Source organism: Pleurodeles waltl, chromosome 5 (assembly GCF_031143425.1).
Source record: "Pleurodeles waltl isolate 20211129_DDA chromosome 5, aPleWal1.hap1.20221129, whole genome shotgun sequence".
In the NCBI taxonomy this organism is placed as follows: Eukaryota; Metazoa; Chordata; class Amphibia; order Caudata; family Salamandridae; genus Pleurodeles; species Pleurodeles waltl.
This window is the reverse complement of record NC_090444.1, coordinates 196,029,742-196,054,713: the sequence shown is the minus strand read 5'-3', so window position 1 is coordinate 196,054,713 and position 24,972 is coordinate 196,029,742. Positions and strand designations below refer to the sequence as shown.

Sequence of the window (24,972 nt, the reverse complement as noted above, 5' to 3'; positions counted from 1 at the left end):
ATATCATTGATGAGATATTGTGTGGTATCTTTGATATTATCACTGTAACATTTGCAATAAAATTATTGATAAGAAAACTGTGTTGTGCAAGGGCGCAAGTTATAGTTACCTTAGGGAGCGCGTTATTGTTACTTGAAAGAACTAACTATAACTGCTGAATTTCTATGGTTTGGTACAAGTAAATTCAAAACCTAACTATAACGTCCCTGCAATCTTTGTTTTTTTCAATATATATATATATAGATATATATATAAGTATATATATCTATATATATATATATACATATATATATATATATATATAGATATATATATATATATAGATATATATATATATATATATTATATACTTACCACTTTGAGTTTTACCACGCATATACCTTTGCCAAACATGCTTATACAATAAAATTTTCGTTGTAAAGGCATGCAAGGTAAAGGCATTTTCATGGTAAAAATTGTTGTTGTAATTGAATGCGTGGTAGTGTCGCAGTCGTAATGACCGCGAAGTAACCACATGTGTGGTAATGGCATGCATGTTTCTATCATACAACCACCCTTTCCACATCCTGCTTTCATGTCACATTCCTTACACAGTAAGGTGCACTCGTGAGACATCCATTCTGACCGAAGACGACCTCCACCACGACAAGCAAAACTACAGTAATCTCCACCATCCATTTTATTTTATTAGAACCCCTCTATTAGTCTTATAATAATGCCTGTTGTTCCGTATAAGCTGAATTGCCCAAGAAGTGTAGCCTGTACATAGCATGGCTTTCTAACATCTAGTGTGAATTTCCATAAACCAGTGTAAATAGATCATTTGAGAAAAGAGGAGGTGAACTGTGAGACATAGCCACTGTACTCTATTCTCCCACTCATTGACTGGGCGCAGAGTCTGTTTGGTCTTTATGGTCCCACTAGGGTTTGTTTTACAAACTTGCTTTCCTTTCTTGGCTCTTGATTCTTTTACAACCAATTCAAATGAGTCTAGATAGAGTCTTCCTTACCTATTTTGGGAGGGGGAATTAGGCATGTCATTTTGAAAGCTTCGTCTCAAGGTCAGATAGAGGTGGGTAAGGATTTTAAGGCTACATTAACTAGCAATAGTGGGGGTCTCAATCCTCTTTTACAGCACATCACAGGTTGCATGTGAAGCATTCATCAGAGGAGGCTTTTGCGGAGGATATTTTATGTTTCAATACAGTAATGATTTTTGTACTTGACTAAATTTTGCCTGCTGCAGAAGTTTCAGATTTTTTCCTCATCTGCTGTTGCTTCATGTCAAAACTCAAAAACCATTACAGGCTGGTCCAGTATGTCCTTGGGTTGGACATCCTAGAGCAGATAACGGCAGTGTAAAAGTCTTCACTATTCCAGGAATCCTTGATAGTTGTCCGCCAGGAGTGAGCCTCTGGAACAGCACAAGGTGGATAGTATCATGAAGTATCAGGTAAGGAAGGGGGGCACTGCAAGTGCAACACTACAAGCATGCTGGTGGGCCTGACTAGGAAATACTTTATGTGGGTTGGGCAAATTGCACAGGCCAGCTGGTAATCGTTTCTGTCCAAGAGGTCTGAGGACGCAGAGCAGGTAAAGGGAGGTCAGCTGCTGAGTGTCACTAGTGCACTATTGCATTAGAGGCCGCACATTTATTTGTATAGCTTATGGCTAGCTGCTTCATTTGGGCCTGTTGGACTTTTTGCCTTACGCAGGGTCATTCCCAGTCTTTTTGCCTCCTTCCGCCAGGTTTTTCTGACCTCTCGCTGTTGGCTCTAGGACTCTGAGCACTTTTTCACTGCTGACCAGTGCTAAAGTGCAGGTGCTCTCCCATCTAAAGTTGGTATGATTGGCTTATACCTAATTGGCATATTTAATTTACCTATAAGTCCCTTCTACAGTGGTATCTCTACACCCAGGGCCTGTAAATTAAATACTACTAGTGGGCCTGCAGCACTGCTTGCGCCACCCACTGAAGTAGACTTTCAAAGCTGTCTCAGGCCTCCTAGCGCAGGGCCTGTGTGCGCAGTTTTCTGCCACAGGGACCTGGCATCTAAACTTACTTGCCAGGCCCAGAACTCCCCTTTTACTACATGTAAGTCACCCCTAAGGTACGCCCTAGCTAGCCCTGTGGGCAGGGTGCCATGTATGTAGAAAGGCAGGACATGTGCCATATTGCATGGCCTGTCCTGGTAGTGACAAACAGGATAACTTGGTGTCTTACTGCTGTGAGTGTTGCCTTCTCATTGGATTGCATTAGAAATGCCCTGCCTTATGTGTAAGGGGTATTGTCTGATTTATGAGGGGTAGCGTAGGCGTGTTTGGTATGGTTGGGATGGTGATAATAAATACTGCTTACTGGTGTGGGTGTATTTTTTATTACTATCACAGAAATGCCACTTCTAGAGAGTGCGCATTTATCTGTACTTATGACTCTGGTGTTTTGCAGCTTGACTCCAATCCACGTCTGGGCAGAGTGACAGTTGGGGCTTTGTGCATACTTTTCAGACAGCCTGTACACAGGGAGGGTGGAGGTGTCACAGAGGTGCATCAGCATACTGAATAGTCTTCCTGGGCTGAGAGAAGGGAGAGGCGGGGCACACCTACATTTGTAAAGGCTGTGCCCTGGCCTCACACAATAGGGTCGTTAACCCCCCACTGATGTTTGGAGCCTGTGCTGAAAGGAGAGAGGGGGCACTCTCAGAACCAGTTGTAACTGGCTGGAAACTCCTCTCCCTACCATTGTAAAACACTGTAGGAACTGACTATAAGTACAGGGGAATTTTCCCCACAATTTGAACATTCTTGGAACTTGAAACTGGACACAGAATGCTGATGAATGGACTCACCAGGAAACCGCCTTGGACTGCTGCTGCTGTGCTGACCTGTGACCTGCCTCGTCACTACGAGGAACTGCCACCATCTGTACCCCTTGTGCTGGCCTGTAGCTGGGCCCACCAGCCCTGTACCTTTTCCTTGCTTTATTGTTCCCAGGGGCAGGGTGCTGTGGCCCCTGACCCGATCTCTACAGCGTTGCCTTAGCGCTTGGGAAAAGCGCTCTATCTTCTAAACTGCTGCAGAAGATCACCGCTGCAGCCCGGGCTTGTAAACGAGCCCTCGCGCTTTCCTAAGCGCGCTGCCTTTAAAAGTGCCCCAAAGATCACCGCTGCAACCCGGGGAAGCTGCGTTTACACAGCGCGAAGGAAACGTGCTGATTAGTGCCCCCGGGGCACGGAGAGAATCTTGCTGCAAGGAAACACGGAGCAAACGCGCTCCTATGGGTGCCCCCGGGGCGAGGTCCGCTCGTTAGAGCTCCCCCGGGGCACCGGAAGGCCCTGCCTTGGGCCGGAGAAGCGTCGGGGAGGCGAGAGGAGAGGAGGACGCCTCTCCCTCGCCTGGGGAAGCCTCAGAAGGCTTTGGTTGTCCTGTGAGCAGGCAGCAGCCTCATCAGAGACTCGCCGCGCCCCCGGATCCCTCTGGGCCCCTGCGAGGGCCAGCCTTTGCAGCGAAGGGTTCTCCCTTCGTGGAAGGGCCGACGGAGGCCCAGGGAGACCCCAGGAGTTGGCGCCCCCTCCTTACTCGCAGGATTTCCCTGACCGGGGCCCCCTAGGGACAGGGCAGGTGGAGGCCCGGGGGGCCCCCAGTGATCACGGGTCCCAGAAGGGGCCCGTCAGGAATTCGGAGAGGGTGCGTGCCGCCCCTCTCGGTCCCCAATGCTCAGGGAGGCCCCCATTTTGCACAGAGGAGTGCCGGGGGCCCCATTGTTCGTTTTAGGCACTGGAAGTGCCTCTTCATCAAGACAGGTACTTCTAAAAGGACCAATATAACTATAATTGAAGTTCTTTCTACAGACTTTGCTAATTGTGATATATTGCCTACCTGTTCTATGATGCTTTTACATATATGTGCACATGTTCCTTTTATGGGCATGACTTGCTAATATGTTTCCCTAACTTGCCATAGATTTTTTAACGTTCCCACTATGGGCGTTTTATGATATTCTTATGACAAGTGTTCTAATGTGATAACGTGTTTCCTGACTACTGCTTACATTGCAGAATACTGAGTAACCTGTGTGTTATGTGTGACTACTGCTAGTTTGCAGTGTAACTAATGCGTAACGTTCTGACAACTGCTAAGGTAGCAGGATAGTACTGTCATGTGATGTTGCTCTAATAATTACGTTGCGTACAATACAGTATATTTTCATATAATCTGGTGTTGTGTTTCCTTTGTGGTGGGGATATTGCGTCACATGTGTTGAGTGTGTTGTGCAAACGCTTTACACATTGCCTCCGGGTTAAGCCTGACTGCTCGTGCCAAGCTACCAAGGGGGTGAGCAGGGGTTATCTTGGACGTGTAACTCCCTTGCCCTGACTAGAGTGGGTAAGTTCTGCCTGGCTGAGGTGCATACCCTAGCCAACCAGAAACCCCATTTCTAACAGGGCCTGATTAAAAGTTGCTACAAGTGGAATTTTGAATTCCGCTGTGCACAATTATGACAGGCTAGTATTCTCACACTCGTATTTACTAAGTGTGAGGATACTGGGAATTCGGGTCAGTTAAATAACTTTGAGAAAGGCTTGCATTGCAGTCCGGATACCTTTCTTGTCCCCAACCAACCTTCAGGCAAGGAATGAGGCAGCGTATATTGCTTCCCACAGACATGGCCAGTGCTTGAAATGGAAAATTTAAAGTGCAGGTACTCTGTACTAGAGTACCTGCTTGTTTCTGAGAAGTGCCGGTACTCTCCAATTAAAAGTATTACGTTTTTCTTGAGATGTGCCGGTACTCTCCCTCTCAAAATAAAAAAGTGCTGGTACTCAGTACCGGACAGTACCGGCCCATTTAAAGCACTGGACATGGCAAAGTCGTCCCTGCCCTCCTCCAACCCCTCCATCCACAACTCCCATGCATGAACGTTTTGCAGGCATTTTCCATCTGCCCAGAGCAGAGTCTGCATCAAACTCCATGGAATAGGGAATACCAGGCAGAATTCCACCTTGTAGCTTGTGAGCCCACACAGTTATTCCCCATTTGAGGGGATTAACTCGTAATTGGAGGAATTCCATGCAAAGAGCTCCTTTGGTAACTGTAATTTCAAACCAAGAAGAATCTTTGGATAGAATCCCTTAGTACTCCTAATCAGTGCCGTTTATTTATAACGTTTTGCACCTCATGAATTGGCTAAAATGTATGCACATGCTTTTTTGCAATTCACTATTCTGGAGTTGCATTAATTGGCTACATTTACAGTGGGGCATGTGCTCACTTTAAATGTAGGACTGATATCATAATGTTGTGCAAGTTGGCTACAACCTATGCTGGTGGCCAGGCAAATACAAAAAAAAAAAATGCAAGATTACAATTCGACCTGCAGAACTCAGGAATGAAAGCAACTGATGTCTCATAGTTACTGGCAATGTAAAACACATCCCTAAAAACATTCTGTCAACCCCTCAAGAGCTTAATTCCCTTCAAGAAACTGTGTGAAATATCTGTGCTGCTAAAGATTATAGTAATACAGGCAGTGCAAGAGATTTGAGTATTGAAGTGGGGGGGGGGTCGAGAACCCACCTCAAATCATAATCACTATCCTTAAGAGGGTAAATCACTAATGTCACTAAATAAAACCTGTGCTTAAGCCTCTGATGTGGCACAAAGCAGTCAGGCTTAATTTAGAGTCAAATGTTAAGTGTTTATGTGCCTCTTATACCATAAATACTGTGATGCTAGACAGGATCAAAGCCAAGAGTTAAGGCAGACGGCTAATGAGCACGGGTTTGATACAGGGACCAGGTTCACCCAGGTGGAAAGTTTACATTCCGACTTAAAAACGTTTGTGGCGAAAAAGTGGTCATGGATGAGACAAAGGCATGGCAAGCTGCATCCAAAAAAGAGCTCAACAACAGTAGTTTGCTGAAGAGAGAGTGCCAGTGAGTTTGTAGACAAAGACAGGAAAGCTCAGAGCAGGCTAAGTCTGTGCCCAGGAAGTCCTCGAAGTTGATGGGCTTGTTCTCGGCATTAGTCCTATTGAAGCCCTCTATGTTAAGACTTAAAATCTTTTTCTGGATGTCAGACCTCCTTCAGCAGAGGAAACCAGCAAGCTGAGGCTTACCAACAACGCCAATGACTGCAATTTCAATGGAGGTCCCGGTCTCCTATGGGTCTCCAGTCAAAAAGTTGGTAAAAGGTTTCTTAGTCCCACTTCTTGCAGATTAGGGACAGGAGGTAACACCAGCCAAAGGCCCAGGACCTGAAGGGCAGGGCACCACTTGGGTGTTAGGATTCACTCCAACAGAAGCCAGCAGCCTGGTTCTGGGCCGGTCCAGGTGGTATGGTCAAGCTGGGCAGTTACTGGCAAAGGACATCTGGAAGCTTTTGTATGTTTGCTGCACGACCAAAAGGTTATCCAGCTGACCCTTGGAGTCACATCCAGGGTTCTGGGTTTCAGGCAAGCATGGCAGTTCTTCTTATTCTTCACAGGTCCACAAGTGTTCTGAATAGAGGTTTTTGTGATGTCTACTTTTATGCCCATTGTAAATCTGTGGGTTGAGGGAAAGCCTTAGTCCACCTGCTAAACCAGTTCTGGTCAGTTCCGCGACCCCCTCTGGGTTTGATGCCATCTTGAATAGGGAGAGTTAGGGAAGGCAGGCCTAGGTGAGAGTTTCAAATACCAGTGACAAGGTAGACATCCTCAATCTCAGGAAGAGATACAGCCCCTCCCCCAAGGGCACTGTGTCAAGGGATGCGTCCCCTTCCTTATTCCAGGGCCCTTGCTTCACTGTCTGGGAGCAATACGCATCTCAAAAAAGGGAAGCTATCAGAAGTCAGATGAGGAATGGACACGGGGGTGATGAATGGACACTGGCAGTAAAGCCTTTTGGTTTTAGGCGGGAAAATAACTTTCTAAAAGTATCATTTAAAAAATAGTCAATATAAAACCTAACTTGTCTATTAAGTTGGATTTTAAATTATTATTATTAAAATAAGTCTTTGAACAATTATTCTAGCTATTACTGTCATAAGGACCCTTGTATCTCTACAAGACTGCTGGATTAGGGGCGGTAGTACCTCTGATTGCAGGAGATGGAGTCACTCAAACAACAGTTGGCAACTGTCAGTCCAACAACCGCCCCCCATACCCCTCCTTCTCTCTAGCAGCACCTACCTCACCCAAAAATATAAACAGTAAAAGTGAATTCTGGCAGCCTAACGCATGGACTCTGAAATCCTCTCAAGGGTTTGTGGTGCAACAAGTTCTACCCTTTTCTCTTGTTAGAAATGAGTTTTGTACACACACACACACAGGGAAAGAAGATGCAGATAAGTTTTCAATATATTTATTGAAAAGACTGCAATCTACTGTAAAATACATGAGCTGCAATGATTAGAATGATGAAAGAGACAAAATCAGGATTGTGAAAATAAGCAATGTGAGTATGAACAATCCTAACATTTTGCAAAAAACCTGAATACACATACTCCTTCCTAGGGTGTATGGTCTACCCTAAAGAGAGCAAGGTATGATAAACCTAATCTGCCGAAACCATGTCCAGGAGAAGCACCCCAGCCCCATTACCTTGGAACAAGGTCAGCAACCAGTCCCCAAATCAAGTGATGTAGAGATGTAAAGGCTGAGGTCGTGTAGTGTAGATGGAATCTCCTGGATGGAAACTCCTCTAATGACCTTGGTCTCAGAGTGTTTATATAAGACCTATGTTATTGTTTGTGCAGACATTCTGATGTGGGCATGCACCTAAGCGTTAGATTGTGTGCGCAAACCTGGATCGTCAATACCATAACAAAATTGCCTGACATGCTCATATTCTGTGAAGCAGTGGGACATGACAACAATTCAATACGTACATTATTGATTATGACGCTTTCATGGAATGGCAACTGATTATAAGAAAGACATTTCTTATAAAGTGCAGAACCTGCAAGTACTGTTAAAATGAATAAAAGGTGAATAGTAAAACAGAGCATGTTTATCTAGGTAAAAAGGGCACAGGCCTGCAAGATGAGGCTAAGCTAAACCCCTGTACCCAAGCAAACTAAAAGGGATCCACAGCATTACTAAACTCAATTTAGCAGGTGCTGATCTATAGGAGAGGCAGTTTTGCCATAAAGAAAAACAACTTAGGAGGTTTTTCACTGCCAGGGCATGTAAAACATAAAAAATGCATGCCCTTCCTAAGGAGCATGTTAGACCTACTTTAGGGGTGACTTATAAGTATTAAATAGAAAGATTTAGGCCTAGGAAAATGTTTACTTTGCCAGATCGAAATGGTGGCTTAAAACTGCACACCCATGCTCCAGTGGCAGGCCTTGGACATGATACTACTAGTACTACTGTAGTGGGTTGCACAACCAGTCCTGCAGTCCACGAGAAGCATTTAAATTTCAGGTGGTACCATATGCTAGAGAAGCCTAAGCAAATTAAAAGGTGCCAATCAGCTGGGCACCAATTTTACCATGTTTGAATAGGAGAAGACAAGCCCTTTACCCCTGTGCAGCAGGAGTAAAGTGCACAAAGTTCTACATATAACAAAAACAGAGCTCAATAAAAAGCAAACAACCTCAGGTGACCATGCAGAAAAGGTAGGTTTCCGAAAGATAGCTGCAAAAAGAAATTTAATACCATCAGTGTGATAACTTTGAAAATGCCAGCATCTGCAAAATCCACTGATCTATCACAAATTTGAATCCCAGCAAACTGAATTAGCCTCTCCTCCTTCTGAGGTCAGTAAATAGGGCGCAATTGAGTATTTGAAAAATGTGTTTTCTACAAAGCATGCAAATACAGACGTGTGGGGTTAAGGGCTACATAAAACATTGTATTTTTTAAACATTAGCAATAATGCTAATAGTAGTCATATTGCTACGAGTAGAGAATCCACAGTATTGTTTTAAAACTATTTAACATTTAATTATTGCACCACTTCCCAACAAACAAGTAGAATATGAATCGGAGTTACCCAAAGACTGTGAACCTACACTGGTGTACTGTTTTAAACTAACATAATTTTTACAATTCTTTTATTTAAAAAACAATGACACTTATGACAACTTGTCTTTCTCTGAGATCAAATGACAGGTGCCTTCCGCCATCCGCTTTATCATGCAGGAAGACTGAGGTTCCTGAGGTATCAATTTCTTAGTTTTTGTCAATCAATAAATCACATTAAATAAAAGAACAGCAACCGAAATAGCTGGTGCTGTAACATCAGTTCACATCTGGGACATCTCAGGCCTGTTCAGGAGTATTCATAGCTGCAACGCTTTCTCTGTTGGGTTCTCAATGTAACTGAGACAGAAATCATTCACCAGTGAGGCAAGGCACTAACAACTCCTTCCTACAAACCAACGATCGGAAGACTATCATGACAAGTGCAAACTTTTTTGTGTGGCTTTGAAAAGAAGACCTACATACAACCTATGTGGGTAGAACGTAATGGTGAAGTTTCAAAAGTTATATTCAGAGAGCGCTGTTTGAGGAGTAATAGTAGGGATCGTTTAAATTCACATTGCTTTATCCTGTAATATGACAAAATCATATTTCCACAAAATGCAGAAATCTGCTGCAGACCTAAAATCAACTTACAGTAAAAATGTCTTTATAAATATTCGGCCGATTGCATAAAAAGATATAGGGCCTCATTACGACCCTGGCGGCTGGCGGTAAGCTGGCGGTAACACCGCCAACAGGCTGGTGGTGTTCCGCCAGCTATTATGACCGTGGCGCAACAGCCACGGCCATACCCTTGGCCCCTCCAACATACCGCCAGGCTTCTGCCTGGTGGTCATAATCCCCAACTGCCAGCCTGTCCACGGCGGTAAAAATCGCCATGGAAAGGCTGGTGGTAAGGGGGACTCGAGGTGCCCCTGGGGGCCTCTGCACTGCCCATGCACTTGGCATGGGCGGTGCAGGGGCCTCCAGGCACAGCCCCATCGCGCATTTCACTGCCCGAATTTCGGGCAGTAAAATGTGCAGTGCTACTGCACCTGCTGCACATCAACATTTTCGCCGGCTCTATTACGAGCCGGCTGCAGTGTTGATGTGACTTTTCCACTGGGCAAGCGGACAGAAACACTGTTACCATCCGCCGGCCCAGCGGAAAAGTCATAATAGGGAGCCAGTTATACCACCAGCACTGGCAGAATACTGGCTCCCGCAGCTTCGGCAGTCTTTGTGAAAGACCGCCGAAGCTGTAATGAGGGCCATAGTGCTTACTGTGGGCGGTGGGCACATTAACCCTGCACTGCTTTTGGATGAATTGGGTATGTACATAGCTGCTTCCAGATTGTTCTGTTCATCTTTTCCTTGATGCATGCAATGGAAGCTGCTGTTTGAACTCAGTGTGAGGCCAGATCTCCATGGCTCTTGTGTCAACGTGGTGGGCACAGTTGGGGACTACCTTCTGAGTAATGCAGTCCTCAATGGCCTCCTAAAACATCACTAGCATGGAGCGCTGGAGAACAGAGATGGAGCAGTTTCCACAGGACATGCTTCTGCATCTGTCTAGTTCGGGGGAGACTGCAGCTGCAGGGGCTTGCTAGCCAACAGTGGACAGTCCACTTTCAAAGAGCACACTCTGTAGACCACTTTCTGAGTGATCTACGAACTGCACTCGACTAAAGAGCATTGATGCCTGCAACAGATGTTCTATAGAAGTACAAGTATTTGTAACAGACATCCCCCCCGGAGAGGACAAACATGAGTGGCAAAGATATCTTAGAGGGATGCCAGTCTACTACAACACTCTGCTGAGTGCATTAACATCACTGACAACTGGCCTTTGTACAACAGTGATCTGACACAACATACTCATGAATATCACTTAGGCGGTCGCCAGGGGTCGTAGCTGTGACCCCCTGGGCTGCCCCTTGCAATCCCTGGCATGGCCTTTGCAACCCCTGGCCTCAGAGGTGGCAGAATCAGTGCCAAGAACATAGGAGCAGCTCAGTCTTATGGACGTGAGTTGAGGTTCCATTTTCCTTGTTTTTAGTTAGCTGTCCTTTTTTTACACTAATATTGAATACCATCATATAGTTCACTACTAGTGTAATAAAAAAATGGAGTACAACCAGCTGGAATGTGACCCTATCAGGCAGCTGAGGTAAGAAAAACATGCTTTCAAAGGTATATTGTATACCTGCTTGCGGGTGAGAGTGTGCCTATGTAAGAGAGAGTGTGCGTGTAGGAAGTTGGCTCTGTATGTACTATTTCAAAGTAAGAATCTATCTTCCTTGGTTCTGGGAGCCCCTAAATACTGAATGTAGGGGTGTGTTTAGGTCTGGGAGGGCAGTAGCCAATGGCTACTGGCCCTGAGGGTGGCTACACCTCCTATGTGCCTCCTCCCTGTGGGGAGGGGGGCACATCCCTAATCCTATTGGGGGAATCCTCCATCTGCAAGATGGGGGATTTCTAAAAGTAAGAATCACCTCAGCTCAGGACACCTTAGGGGCTTTCCTGACTGGGGAGTGACTCCTCCTTGTTTTCCTCATAATCTCCTCAGCTTTGCCACCAAAAGTGGGGGAAGTGGCCAGAGGGGAGGGCATCTCCACTAGCTGGGATGCCCTGTGACGCTGTAACAAAGGGGGTGAGCCTTTGAGGGTCACCACCAGGTGTTACAGTTCCTGCAGGGGTAGGTGAGAAGCACCTCCACCCAGTACAGGCTTTGTCCCTGGCCACAGAGTGACAAAGGCACTCTCCCCATGTGGCCAGCAACATGTCTGGTGTGTGGCAGGCTGGCAAAAACTAGTCAGCCCACACTGGAAGTCGGGTATGTTTTCAGGGGGCATCTCTAAGATGCCCTCTGGGTGTATTTTACAATAAAGTGCACACTGGCATCAGTGTGCATTTATTGTGCTGAGAAGTTTGATACCAAACTTCCCAGTTTTCAGTGTAGCCATTATGGTGCTGTGGAGTTCGTGTTTGACAGACTCCCAGACCATATACCCTTATGGCTACCCTGCACTTACAATATCTTAGGTTTTGCTTAGATACCGTAGGAGCATAGTGCTCATGCACTTATGCCCTCACCTGTGGTATAGTGCACCCTGCCTTAGGGCTGTAAGGCCTGCTAGGGGGGTGACTTACCTATGCCACAGGCGGTGTGGGGTTGGCATGGCACTCTGAGGGGAGTGCCATGTCGACTTAGTCATTTTCTCCACACCAGCACACACAAGCTGGCAAGCAGTGTGTATGTGCTGAGTGAGGGGTCCCTACGGTGGCATAAGGCATGCTGCAGCCCTTATAGACCTTCCCTGGCATCAGGGCCCTTTGTACCAGGGGTACCAGTTACAAGGGATTTACCTGGGTGCCAGGGTTGTGCCAATTGTGGAGACAAAGGTACAGTTTAGGGAAAGACCACTGGTGCTGGGGCCTGGTTAGCAGGGTCCCAGCACACTTTCAAATCATAAATTGGCATCAGCAAAGGCAAAAAGTCAGGGGGTAACCATGCCAAGGAGGCATTTCCTTACAGTGTGTCAGTGAATGTATGTGAATGGGTAAGCATGTGTGTGTGTGTGAATGAAAGTAAAGTTTAAATGGCATGTGATGTCACTTTTGCAAACCCTGGCATTTTGATGAATTGATGTCCATGGACATACTATGTAACCAAAACTGTTGGTTTGTGGATAAGAAAACATGGCAGCTAGTTAAAGCTATGCTAATAATGTATTTTTAATTTCTGAGTCTACAGGAAATACTTATTGCTCAATAATTACAGAATGTCATATGACTGAGCTTCCTTATCAATTCGAAATTCATTGAAGCCAAACCCACTGGGATCAACCAATGAACACATCTCAAGGTATATATTTGACCTAGTCTCCTTTTTTAATTGAAATACATATAGGGCCTAACATGTAAACATAAAAATAAACTAATCTTAAGATCCCAGCATCAGTGCCGCCGAATGCCAGTGTGGCCAAGTACCAAGGCTCACTAGTTTTGAATTTACCTCATGCCTTCTCCTTCCCTCTCCTTGCACTACTCATTCTTGCAGGTTCCCTTTCTTCCCTTTTTTCTCAGTTTGTCACAGTTTACCTATTTTATTCACCTTTTCTGCCTTCCTCCTACTGGCTATGAATCAAAGGCAGATTAGGAACAAATAGATCTTGTTCCCCAAAAATGAGTTGCAAGCCAACAATATAAAATAAATATTGAAAGCAACAAAGCTAGTATATAAGTAATGAGATTTCAAAAGCACTGTAAACAATGTAAACAACTTATGGAGTTCAAGCCTCTAATTTTTTAAAAGTATATCTGACACTACTGGCTCACAAGCATATTACATATGATATATGATAAGCAGCTCAACATTTGTGGTCTTGTCCTACATTAAGTGGTAAGAATTGGGGGAGGGATCAACACAGATGTGGAAAGGCTATGGGACCTCTCACTCCACAGTTTACACCCTTAATCGACTAAAATCATACGTTAATTAGATCTATCTTTGGCTGCATAGGTGGTAGAACCGCAGGACAATATTTTCAATATGACTTGAGACAACTATAGCACCTTCAGGTGGTTCTACTAAGTACCTGCCCAATAAAGCATTATTTGTGCACATGCCCCATTCCCTTTGCACACAGTCACTCGTTGCTTCTCAGTGAGTTTGATTTGTGAAACCATATTTGATTACAAATATAATTTGTGACCACAAAAGTGGGATTTATGGTAGTGAATCCCAAATGCGGATTTACTAAATCATGATTTAGGTAATTTACTGGCTTAAAATTTCACTGTTACTGGCCAGAGGTTAACAAAACATCTAAAATCTTGGCGAGCTCCAAATGATAAAAAAACAGCTTAGTGTGTGGATCACAAGGAAAGGAGAATCTGTGTTTGTGGGTTGCTGAGGAAGACAGAGCAGATGATGGCAATCCCTATGTGACTCCTAACTTTGGATTACCACATGTGAGACTGATAATAACAGAGGCAGAGTATCCATCTTCCCAAACCCCCGGAATGCATGTCTGATTACAGTTCAGATGGCTACACCGAGTAATGAGACCGGTTCAGACATACAGAAGATTCCCCTGTACCCTCATTTTATTTGAATGTGGTACTACGGAGGCGGTCCTGGAGAAGTTGTTATTGACAAGTTATGTTTAATAGCAGTGTCCTTCAGACTGTGCTTCAGAGAAAAAACAATTGCCTTCCAGAGGTTGCTGAACAGTTATGAAATGTTTTGGGGTAAAAACCTTGACAGGGTTTGGATTCCATAATTTGTATCTATGGATAATGCTTATGGATACTGATTTATCCAGGAGTTACGTTTTTATTTGGATATACACGTATGTTGGACCTGACATCCATGGAGTGGTTTCCCCCAACCTTTTGTCTTCCATCCTCCTGTTAGGCTGCCTTACTTTTTGCTGGCTTTAGGACTCTGCACACTTTACCACTACTGACCAGTGGTGTTTGCACTCTCTCCTTTGAACCTAGTAACATTGGCTTCCACCCAATTGGCACATGTAATTTACTTTTAAGTCCCCAGTAAAGTGACACTACCTGTATCTAGGGCCTGTAAAATAAATGCTACTAGTTGTCCTGCAGCACAGATTGTGCCACCTACTTAATCAGCCCTTGAAACATGTCTCAGGCCTGCAACTGCAGCCTGTGGGCAGTTTTAAACTGTCATCTGACCTGGCAAAATCACCCTTTTTCCAGGCCTGGACCTTTTTTTTTTTAATACACATAAGTCACCACTAAGGTAGGCTCTAAGCAGCTTATAGGACAGGGTGCAGTGTATTTCAAATGTTGGACATTTTTTACTTTCACATGCCCTTTTTCACCACTGCACCACCATAGGGCAAAACTGAATGACCTCATTACATTTAAAACACAATAGCTTTCGATTGGGAACAAGTAGGAATGCTATGTCTAGTGTCTAAAGAATTGTAATGGAAAGTCCTCTTTAACTGTAAAGTCCGATTTAAGTCACAATTTTTAAAAAGTCACTTTTACAAAGTTGTCATTTTCTTGTACTAACTATTTGGTGCCTGCAGCCTGTATTCTGGTTTATATGACTATGCGTAGCTGGCAATTGGTTTTTGTGTATTGCTCCCCAACAGTGAGACAAAGGGTGGGTAGGTGGGGGCAAAATGGGCCATTTCTGACTTGATGGGGGGGGGGGGGGGGGCTGTGGCATGATCAACTACCATACTTGCACATCACATAGGCCCAGCCTCAGCACACTTACAAAGGGTGGGACACTAGTCTTTTGTGCTCCCAGACAAGCCAAGGCCAGGGCAGAGAGGCAGGAAATGCCAAATTCCTCCTGGGGTGGCAACCTCCAGAACTTTCTCCTACTTCAAAGCTGGCACCAGGTATAAATATTGGACCCTCAGACCTGACTATTCAGTACCCCTCTGGATCTGTAGAAGACTCAGGAGGACTCATGTGCTGCTCTGCTGCAAAATGACTCTTACTCTGCACTATTGCACGTCAGCCTTTAAAACTGTATGCCTCTGTTTCTACAGTTTGGATTTTTGTTGTTTTTGTCTCATATTTTATTACATTTTACTTCATGTTTCTAAACTGTTGTAAGATTTTTCTTGTGTGCTGCATAATTACTTTACACATTGTCTCAATGTTAAGGCTGACTGCTTTGTGGCAAATTATTAGTGGGTTAAGCAGAGGTTAATTTGGAGTTTGCTTAAGACTTCATCCTACCAGGAATTGTTGTTTCTGCTTAAGTAAGGTTTCACTCCCTCAACTAGTACTCTAATTTCCTACAACATAAGTACTGGATGATTGAGGAATGTGTCCTTCAACCTTAAAAGGTACTTTTTCTGGCTTGTCTGAAGGGAGACTACTGCCTCCATTATCAATGTGATCACTTTAATGTATTTTTCCTGACTTATGGCTCTATCCCCATAGATTGTTTTTTCTGCCAGTGTCTACGGTTGCCGTTACGAGACATGGGTTAATCGAGGTGAAACTGGTGTCTGAATATACCCCCAGAAAGTAAGCAGGAAATTACATTCTCGATTTTCCTCCACCAGTAGGCTTTTTAATCTCATCTTCTCATGGATGGTCTGCCCTCTTCAATTTCTGTTGGATCACATGTCCTGGTCCTGCAACTGTATGTGCGGTTATTGAGGGAGTGCTAGAAACAAATGCGCAAGGTCACAAATATCCCATTTCCTATCTTGGAGGAACTGGGAATGCTTGTATATCCAATTTCCTATCTTGGAGGAACTGGGAATGCTTGTAAGGCTCAAAGAGTACTGATAATGGTGTGCCATTCTGGATACTTCAAGCACTCTTCTATTCCTTTACTCCCGCCACGGCTGGCATGTCTACAAATCCAATCCTTCTGGAATCCCAGGATTTCTTAGTTTCATACATTGAGCCTGTTGAGACAGTTTTATACTTCACCATGCTTATATTTTGGTAATGATTTGCTTGGGTCTGAGTGGCTGTTTGGAAACATGAAATAAAGTGAATGGGGTACTTTTTTATTTTTGTTGAAATGCTCCTAGGGACTGAGCTGCAGCACTGGCCAACAGGTCATCCATTTTGCAAGTAGTTTTACACAGAAAAACCATCTTGAATGAAGGACCATCTCATGACTTATTAATAATAAAGTATAAATGAAATGATGAGTGAATATAAACACAGAACGTGTAAATCTAAAGATATTTGCCAGGTAATAATATGCTAAATATATTTGAAGGGCAACTCCGACCTAGCTAACAGCTAATGATAAGTTAAATATTACAATTTTGTCTCAGGACCATAATGAAAGGTTTTCAGGCTTTGGCTCTATTACGAGAAACCAGGGGTCAGAACACCAGTACTGATCCCAGTAATACTTACCCATGTCTGTTTACTGCAGGGAGAACGATTGTTGTGTACCAGGCAGATGTTTGTGAGTTACATAGGCATCAATGACCCTATTTCAGCCTTCCTGAACCTCCAGTAGCATCTCAGCTTCTAAAATGCCCATAAGCGAAGGCAAAACTCTGGTCATGAATTCTTCCTGCTCCATGATGGGGGCATAAACGTAGGCCAGGAACAGCATCCTCCTTTCATGCTTACCATTAATCATCACAAACTTTCCTTCTTTGAGCCTGATTATGAGTGGGTCAGTTAATTCAGACTCATGAGTAAAAACCTGCTTACGCAAGGATCTAAATTACAAGTTTGATGGTATTTAACATCACAGATAATTATCACATGCATTAAGTACCTCAACATTCATTAAATTAATTTAAATCTTGGCAGGTCAACCATACTGAAATTTAATGGGGAGAGAAGCATATGGTACTTATGGTATCAAGCAGATTTTGTGCCCTGAACATCAAAATCCATATGTTTTTTCTAAATAACTGGTAATAAGTGTTATTCATCACACCCAATAAATAATGTCCTGCATGGTATTGTTATTTTTTATTTACAATAAATAGCACCTAAACTTGTAATCAGGCCCTAAGTCTGCATGTGTATTGATGTGGTGTAACATGAAATAAGTTTAGATGAGGATACCTTTGGCTAATTCTTAGCTGATGCAAGCAGTTGTTCCAGAAAACATTTACATTTCAATCTTCTTTCTACAGTAGGTGTAACTTTTGTTACAACACCACATCCATCTTATTAATGTGGAGATGTCCCACACGCTTTCTCAAGGAGCTATGTCCACTGGAATTGCAAAATGTAGTCCTAAACATCTATAATCGGAAACCATGCAAACGTGTAAGTAAAAAACCTAGCATGAGATAGAATCTGCATGAATTTCCAACATAACTCTGGACCTAGGAATGTCCCCTCACAGTCCTATCTCCCCAAAAATTAACCCTAATTCAGGGCCTTTTGTGCTAAAAGTATTAGAAACAAAACTATAGAGAGTCACTGATTCATTGAATCTGTTGGTGCTCGCATTCATTATGCACATAGAATAGGAAACAAATGCTCCTCACGTGCCACCACCACGGCTTACCACAGTCATAGCTATAAGTATACATATTTTTATTGCTGGTTATCAAATGCAGCTGCCAACATTTGCAACACTGCACTGGAGATGTTATCAGACCAGTCTAAAGACTAGACAAGTTTTCCCTCATCCTCCTTCCGCTTGTCACAAGATACCGGATCCCAACCTGCATCTTCATTCAACTGCAACTGCATTCCTTCACCTTTTAGTGTTTACATCATCTTTCAGGTTACCCAGACGTTGGTGATGTGTGCCTACATTATTACCATCCTTTCTGGTATACCTTGCCATCTTCCAGCACTAGGGACTAAGGGAGCACAAAGGTTGGCGCCCACTACTACTTTTGATTTCTCAGAAATGCCAAAGACTTGGAGGCCTTCTTGTATAGTGCAGATGATGTTCCAGACCTTCATTTTACTGGAATAACAAACAAAATAGAAACAATTGATCATACATATCCCCATTTGCGCTCAGTCTGGCTGGGACTGGTCTAAATGGAAAAGCCTTACAAATACCACCTGCAACAAGTTTAGGAAAAATGCACACCTCACTCTCTGAAAGTTCTGTTTGCTGCTTGTAAAATGCCCACTTTGCTGAAGGCAAACTTGACCAGTAAGTTTTGTCCTACACTATGGGTCTTTTCAAGGCTCAAATCTTGTTCTGCCTGAGATTGTATCAGACTCCAAAAGAGGTTCTCCATGTATTATTCGGTATCAAAATCTTCATCACCTTCCCTCACCTATCTTACTCGTATCTTGTCCCATCTTGATTTTCTAGATCCTCACACTTTTTGATGTGGTGCTGCAATTGGGCTTCACCCACTTAGGGGGTCATTCTGACCCTGGCGGCCGGTGGCCGCCAGGGCCACCGACCACGGGAGCACCGCCAACAGGCTGGCGGTGCTCCCACGAGCATTCTGACCGCTGCGGTTCAGCCGCGGTCAGAAGCGGAAAGTCGGCGGTCCCCCGCCAACTTTCCGCTGCTCGGGGGAATCCTCCATGGCGGCGGAGCGCGCTCCGCCGCCATGGGGATTCTGACACCCCCTACCGCCATCCTGTTCATGGCGGGAAACCCGCCATGAACAGGATGGCGGTAGGGGGTGCCGCGGGGCCCCTGGGGGCCCCTGCAGTGCCCATGCCAATGGCATGGGCACTGCAGGGGCCCCCGTAAGAGGGCCCCGCAAAGTATTTCAGTGTCTGCTTTGCAGACACTGAAATACGCGACGGGTGCAACTGCACCCGTCGCACCCCTGCAACTACGCCGGCTCAATTCTGAGCCGGCGTCCTCGTTGCAGGGGCATTTCCTCTGGGCCGGCGGGCGCTCTTTTGGAGAGCGCCCGCCGGCCCAGAGGAAATGTTTGAATGGCCGCCGCGGTCTTCTGACCGCGGTGCGGTCATTTGGCGGCGGTACTTTGGCGGACGGCATCTGCCGTCCGCCAAGGTCAGAATCAGGGCCTTAATGTCTTAACTCAATGGAAGCAAGTGTCTTAGTCATGAAAATGATTTCTCTGCATTCAGTTGTATGCTTTCTCTCACCCAGTCGCTCATTCACTTTAGCGGTTGAAGGCCTGGGCTGTGAGGTCATCTGTGTGCTTCATGACATAATTCACCTTATTTCTTAATTGAGAATGCATTGCAACAGGTCTGTGCATTAAAGGGAAGCAGCCTGGGTGGCCATTTTTATTTCCACATTGACTAGAAGGTTATCTATATTTTGAAAGCCGTGTAAGGGCCCCTGCTAAAGCTTTAGAATCCAAATCCATTGGAGAACAGTTCAGCAAGAATTTGCTGAGAGATCATCCCATTTGACTTTCCTTCCCTGACTTTCTAGGGCTTGGCCTGGTTATGATGTGGGTATTGTATGTATTGTATGAGGCTGTGAAACCCTATTTGGGGGGCCAGAAAGCTGGCACGGGCTACTGAGCATGGACTTTGGGGGTTGAAGTAATTTTCCACTGATATTCTGGAGTCTGTCCTGAGATGACTCTGCAAACTCCAAGTACAATCTCTTTCACACTCTACTCTCTGGGTAGCGAGGGTGAGAAGTTGCAGGCTTCTGATGGGGCTATTGTGGGGGTGTTCAAGTTCAGCACTCAACAATCGAGCAGTAGACATAATCAAGAGAATGACCAACCCAGTGCTTAACCGGTCTGCTGCTAAGCCCACCACTGGCCCCTCCCCCCAATTGCTAAGCATTTTTGTGACTACTTGGGATAGTACGGTCTTAGGACCCCGAAACATTTTGTCCCATGCCAAATTTTAGCCACTTTTTCCAACATACTGGGGATCCTAAAGGTACCTAGGGTTTGTGAATTCCCTTGGAGGGGATCGAGACATTATCCAAAATACAGCAAAACAATAGTTTTTTTTTTTTTTTTAAATATGGGGAAAAAAAGTGCTGCAGAAGAAAGCATCTGTTTTTTTCGCTGCTAATGGCATCAACAAAGGGTTTGCTGTGCTAAACTCACCATCTTCCCAACTTTCATGAACAGGCAGACTTGAATCAAAAACCACATTTGCCAGCACAGTTTTGGTATTTCACTGGGACATAGCCCATTTTTCCTATTTTTGGTTCTTTCAACCTCCTTTCAGTTTGTAGTAGAAATGGGTGGAAAACCAATCGTGGATCCCAGAAAGCTATACATTTCTGAAAAGTAGACACAATTCTGAATTCAGCAAGGAGTCATTGTGTAGATCCTTCAGGGTTTTCCCAAAGAAAGTAACAGTTGAAATTTAAAAAAAATATTGAAACTGAGTTGTAAAAAATAGCTATTTGTGGCTATGTTTTTATCTGTAACTTCTTCTATGGCAGATGTTCAAATGCAATATACTGCTGGACCCTCCTAGTTGCAGGGATATATATAGGGCTTGCAGGATCTCCAAGACTCCTAGTTACCCAGAGCCTATAACTGAGCTGCACCTTGCAATGGTTTTTCATTGTGTACGGGTATACAGTAATTCATTTGGTAAGATATAAAGAGGGAAATATAGGTATCAAGGAAACCTATGTATTTAGGAAATGAGCACAAGATTTGAAGTTTAGAAGCAGTGGTTATTTGCACATCTCTGAAATTGGGTTACCCATACTAGCATGTGAATTAGAGGGCATTCTGCAAAATTACTTCTTTCTTACAAACTGTATTACGTTTGGATGGTGCAAATGCAGAGAAAGACAATTGGTAATAACACTTATTCTACTATTCTGTGTTCTCTCCAAGTCTCCTGCTAACAATGGTACCTCACTTGTGAGGGTAGGTCTAGTGTCCGCAGCAGGAAATGGCCCAAAACGCTACATGGATACATTAAATCTTTCTATGCAAAATGGACCTGTTATGTGCAAAGTGGGTAGCTGTGGTTTTTCGGCCCTACCTCAGCTGGCACCTACAGGAACCTAGAAAAGCTGCACATTTTTTAATACTAGACACCCAGGCAAATCTAAGTTGAATTGACTTGTGTGGCTCTCACCAGAATCTGTTACCCAGAATCCCTTGCACACCTCAAAAACACATTTGCCCCACATTTCTGTGACAGAAGAGACACAAATTTCCTACCACTCAGCATTCCCCTAGGTCTCCCAATAAAAATTATACCTCAGTTGTGTAGGTGGGCCAAGTGCCTGTGACAGGGACAGGCAAAAATGTGTCGAAATTGAGGGGGAATCAAAGCGGGTCCAAAAGGGCAGGTTTTTTTTTTTACATACGTTTTAGGTTGAGTGCTTCAGGCACCCACACAGGTGGGATAGAGCTTCTATCAGTACAAATGGGGCAATGCTGGGAGGTAGGAATTTAGTGGATTCATGTGGGTTACAGAACTGTCCGTCACAGAAATGTAGGGAAAATAAATGACTGAAAGCAACATTAGAGATTTGCAGGGCATTGTGGATAAGAAAATGGTGTAAGATGCACACCACCCTGGAATCCCCCAGATGTTTAGTTTTCAGGAGTGTCTGGGTCTCCTAGGTTTTTCCAGGTGGCAGCGTACCCAAGTCCAAAAAGTGCAACAGCTCACCAAGTGGGCCGATATTAGGAGTTAGATAAGCTCTCTTGGCCAATATGTACAATCAAAACCCAAAAGAGTTAAATGTCCTCTTGCTTGTCATTGGGATGAGATGCTTTAGTCCACAGAGGGGGCAGAAAGATTGTTGTCTCTTTCAGTTGGGGTGGAAGGCATAACCATGTCTATGGTGGTGGCCAGCCCCCACCCCTCTATTTTTAAAACAAATGCTTCCCTAGTGTCTAGTAGACATTCTGACTGCCCCGGGGGAGCGATCAGAGTTAATAATCCCATCTGCCCATTTGTTTTGGGGGAGTGGGGGCATTGCCATCCCAAAAAATCCCTGGTGCCTACTGGGATTTCTGCCCCCCACCTCGGGGGGGGGGGGGCATAAATGGAGGCCTATTGCCCTCCAAGTGGGGCAGAGAACCTGATTTTTTTTGGGAAGGGGTGGGGGCATTACAATGCCCATTCTGGGCAGCCCCACCCCTAGATAAATAAAATGAAATCCTTGGTGCCTAGTGACTTTTCTGTCCCCTCCCCCCCCCCCTTGGGGCAGATTTGAGACTTTTGCCCCATCTGCCCCCTGGGGGGGCAGAAAGATTGTGCTAATTTTGTGGGGGTGAAGGCTTTGTAGGCATTGCAATACCCATTCTGGCCAGCCTGCTCCCCTAGATGAATGGAAAAAATCTGTGGTGCCTAGTGGGCTTTCTGCCCCTCCTCCCTCCAGATTGGGGGCTATTATCCCCATCTGCCCCCCCAGAGGGAGCAAAAAGTCTGTGCGGTTTGGGGGGCATTACAATGCCCAGTTAGGGCAGCCACTATCCCTAGTTTCTAGTGGGCCCCCAGGGTGGCAGATTGGGGGATTCTGCCCCCATCTGCACCCTAGAGGGCCAAAAAGACTGAATATGCCCAAAATAAACAGGGGGAGCAAAAGCCCTTGTCCAAGGGCCCGCTCCTCCTTCCAAGGTGCCTAGTGGGTAGATCCCTGCTTGGGGATCACCCTCCTGCGGTGATCCCTTAGCAGGGATCCACTAGGAAGGAGTATGATTGGAAAGGGGAGATAGCCCCCTGAGCACCGAGGCAGTGAAAGTGAAATGAGGCAATTGGCTCGTTTCACTTTCAGTCTCAGTGAAATTATGTCAGCGGGGCGCAAGCGCTGATCGTCATTTCACTGAAACAAAAGAAACAGCCATGGGAGATCGGGAACCTCTCCCCCATCTCCCGAAGCTGTTCCTTTATAAAAAACACCAGAGAGATTTCAAGTGCTGTGTGTGTGAATGGCCGGGAGCCGCCTGACACACATGAGCACTGTAGCATAGGATGGCTCTCCGCAGTCCGCCGCACCAAAGTGGTTAACTCAATACTGCACGGTTCAATGCTCGCATAGATGTCATTATTTTTGGGTGATGTCTCCTGTGGGTGTTTCACCCACCCCCTCCCTATCTGTCCCCAACTCAGTCTCTCTCTCTCCTGATTCTGGGCTTCCTCCTCTTCCTAAATGTTATCAGGAGCGGTGTGAATCAGGCTTATGTGCAGTTCAGTTTCCCTTAATTTATTATAGTGCACTCATTCTCAAGTGTTACCCATTCGTGGGATGCAGGAGATTCCCTGAGGACTTTTCAGGGCCACCTTACACTCCTACAGTGCTTCCATGCACTCGCAAGAGCTGCGGTGCACCAGCAGTCTTCGGGGGGTTCCTCAGCACTAAGAGCAGGGCCGGGTTGCCTGGGTGGTGAAGTTCTGCTGTAACCCTTTCAGTCTGTTGTCTATGTAGTAGGTATGCTGGAAGAGTAACATAATTTACGATATTCCCAGGCCCAATGCAGGCTCGGGCTATTACTAATGCTGCTAAAAGTCACATATTTGGCACACTGCACCAAACACAGTGGAAGTGGAAGGAATTCACAGGAATCGGTCTAGAAGTCCATCCCTGTGAAATAAGAAGCACTAGAGACTGTGACTCATTGAAACTTAGTAATGGCACTGTTATAGCTACATCACTATGTCTTGCATGCATGTTACAAGTACGCACCTCCGTGCACATTTATAATGTGCTGATGCATGTTGTTTACATTTTTGGGAGAAACAGGCAACCATCACTGTACATGTCGATGCACCATACCAGCTGGTATTTTAGGAAATAAATAAGTAACCCATGCTGTGAGGCAGCAAAGGGATGTACTCACCAGTGGACCCATTGCACAACCTTTAGATGTGCATGCTTGGACTCTGAAAGAGTGGAGGCTCCAGGGAGTCAGGCCACGCACATAATAATCACGTTCGGTCGAGTTCTGTATCAGAAAGCCATTCATATATAATCCATAGTTTGTTATGATACCTGTAAAACATTATTTAACATTTTATACAGGAGAAATGCAAATCCCTATCCAGAGAAAAGGCTCTGAATGCTAGCTTTGCTTTTGATGAATCAAGCCTTCAGCTAGACGGAAGTAGCTCACAACATTATCACTAAAACAAAACCAACATCACGAAATGTGTTGTACGTTTTAAATATCAGATCGAATAAAATATCTACTTTCATTGTTAAATTATTACTTTCCAAGACGCACAATAAAACCGAATTACATCATTTAAGCAGAGGATGCCACGACGAACTTATGGCTGCTTTTGGACTAAATAATATTTAGACCTAAGTTGTAATTTTCGTTCAATTTAATCAAATTCTGGCGAACATAGTAGCGAAATATACAACAGTGTTACAAATTATGGGTGACCGTTATTTTCATATCATTATCTGTTAACAACAAGAGCATTCAAAAAATGATAAGACTGAAAAAGGGCTGACCTTAATCTATTGTATCTTATGATGCAACTAAAATATAAGCATTTGTAGCAATATGAATACATTAAATGCTCAATTCCTTTACCTTAAACCAACCCAACTGTAAGCATAAAAAATCTACGTAAATGAAATTTCCACGCCATTTCTTCTTTGGCCATTAGCGTTCGTCCATGTTTTTGGCATCTTTATGTTTAGACCCCCTGATACTGATCAACATTCA

General features: G+C 44.6%; 1 protein-coding gene across 1 annotated transcript in view; it reads right to left on the bottom strand.

Annotated features, from left to right (window-relative positions):
- USH2A (usherin) overlaps nt 1–24,972 on the bottom strand; it is a 3,586,186-nt gene that overhangs the window by 1,767,153 nt on the left and 1,794,061 nt on the right. Inside the window, exon 36 of the mRNA XM_069233891.1 lies at nt 24,132–24,287. Coding sequence (XP_069089992.1) covers nt 24,132–24,287 — 156 coding nt within the window. The remainder of the gene's footprint in view (nt 1–24,131; nt 24,288–24,972) is intronic.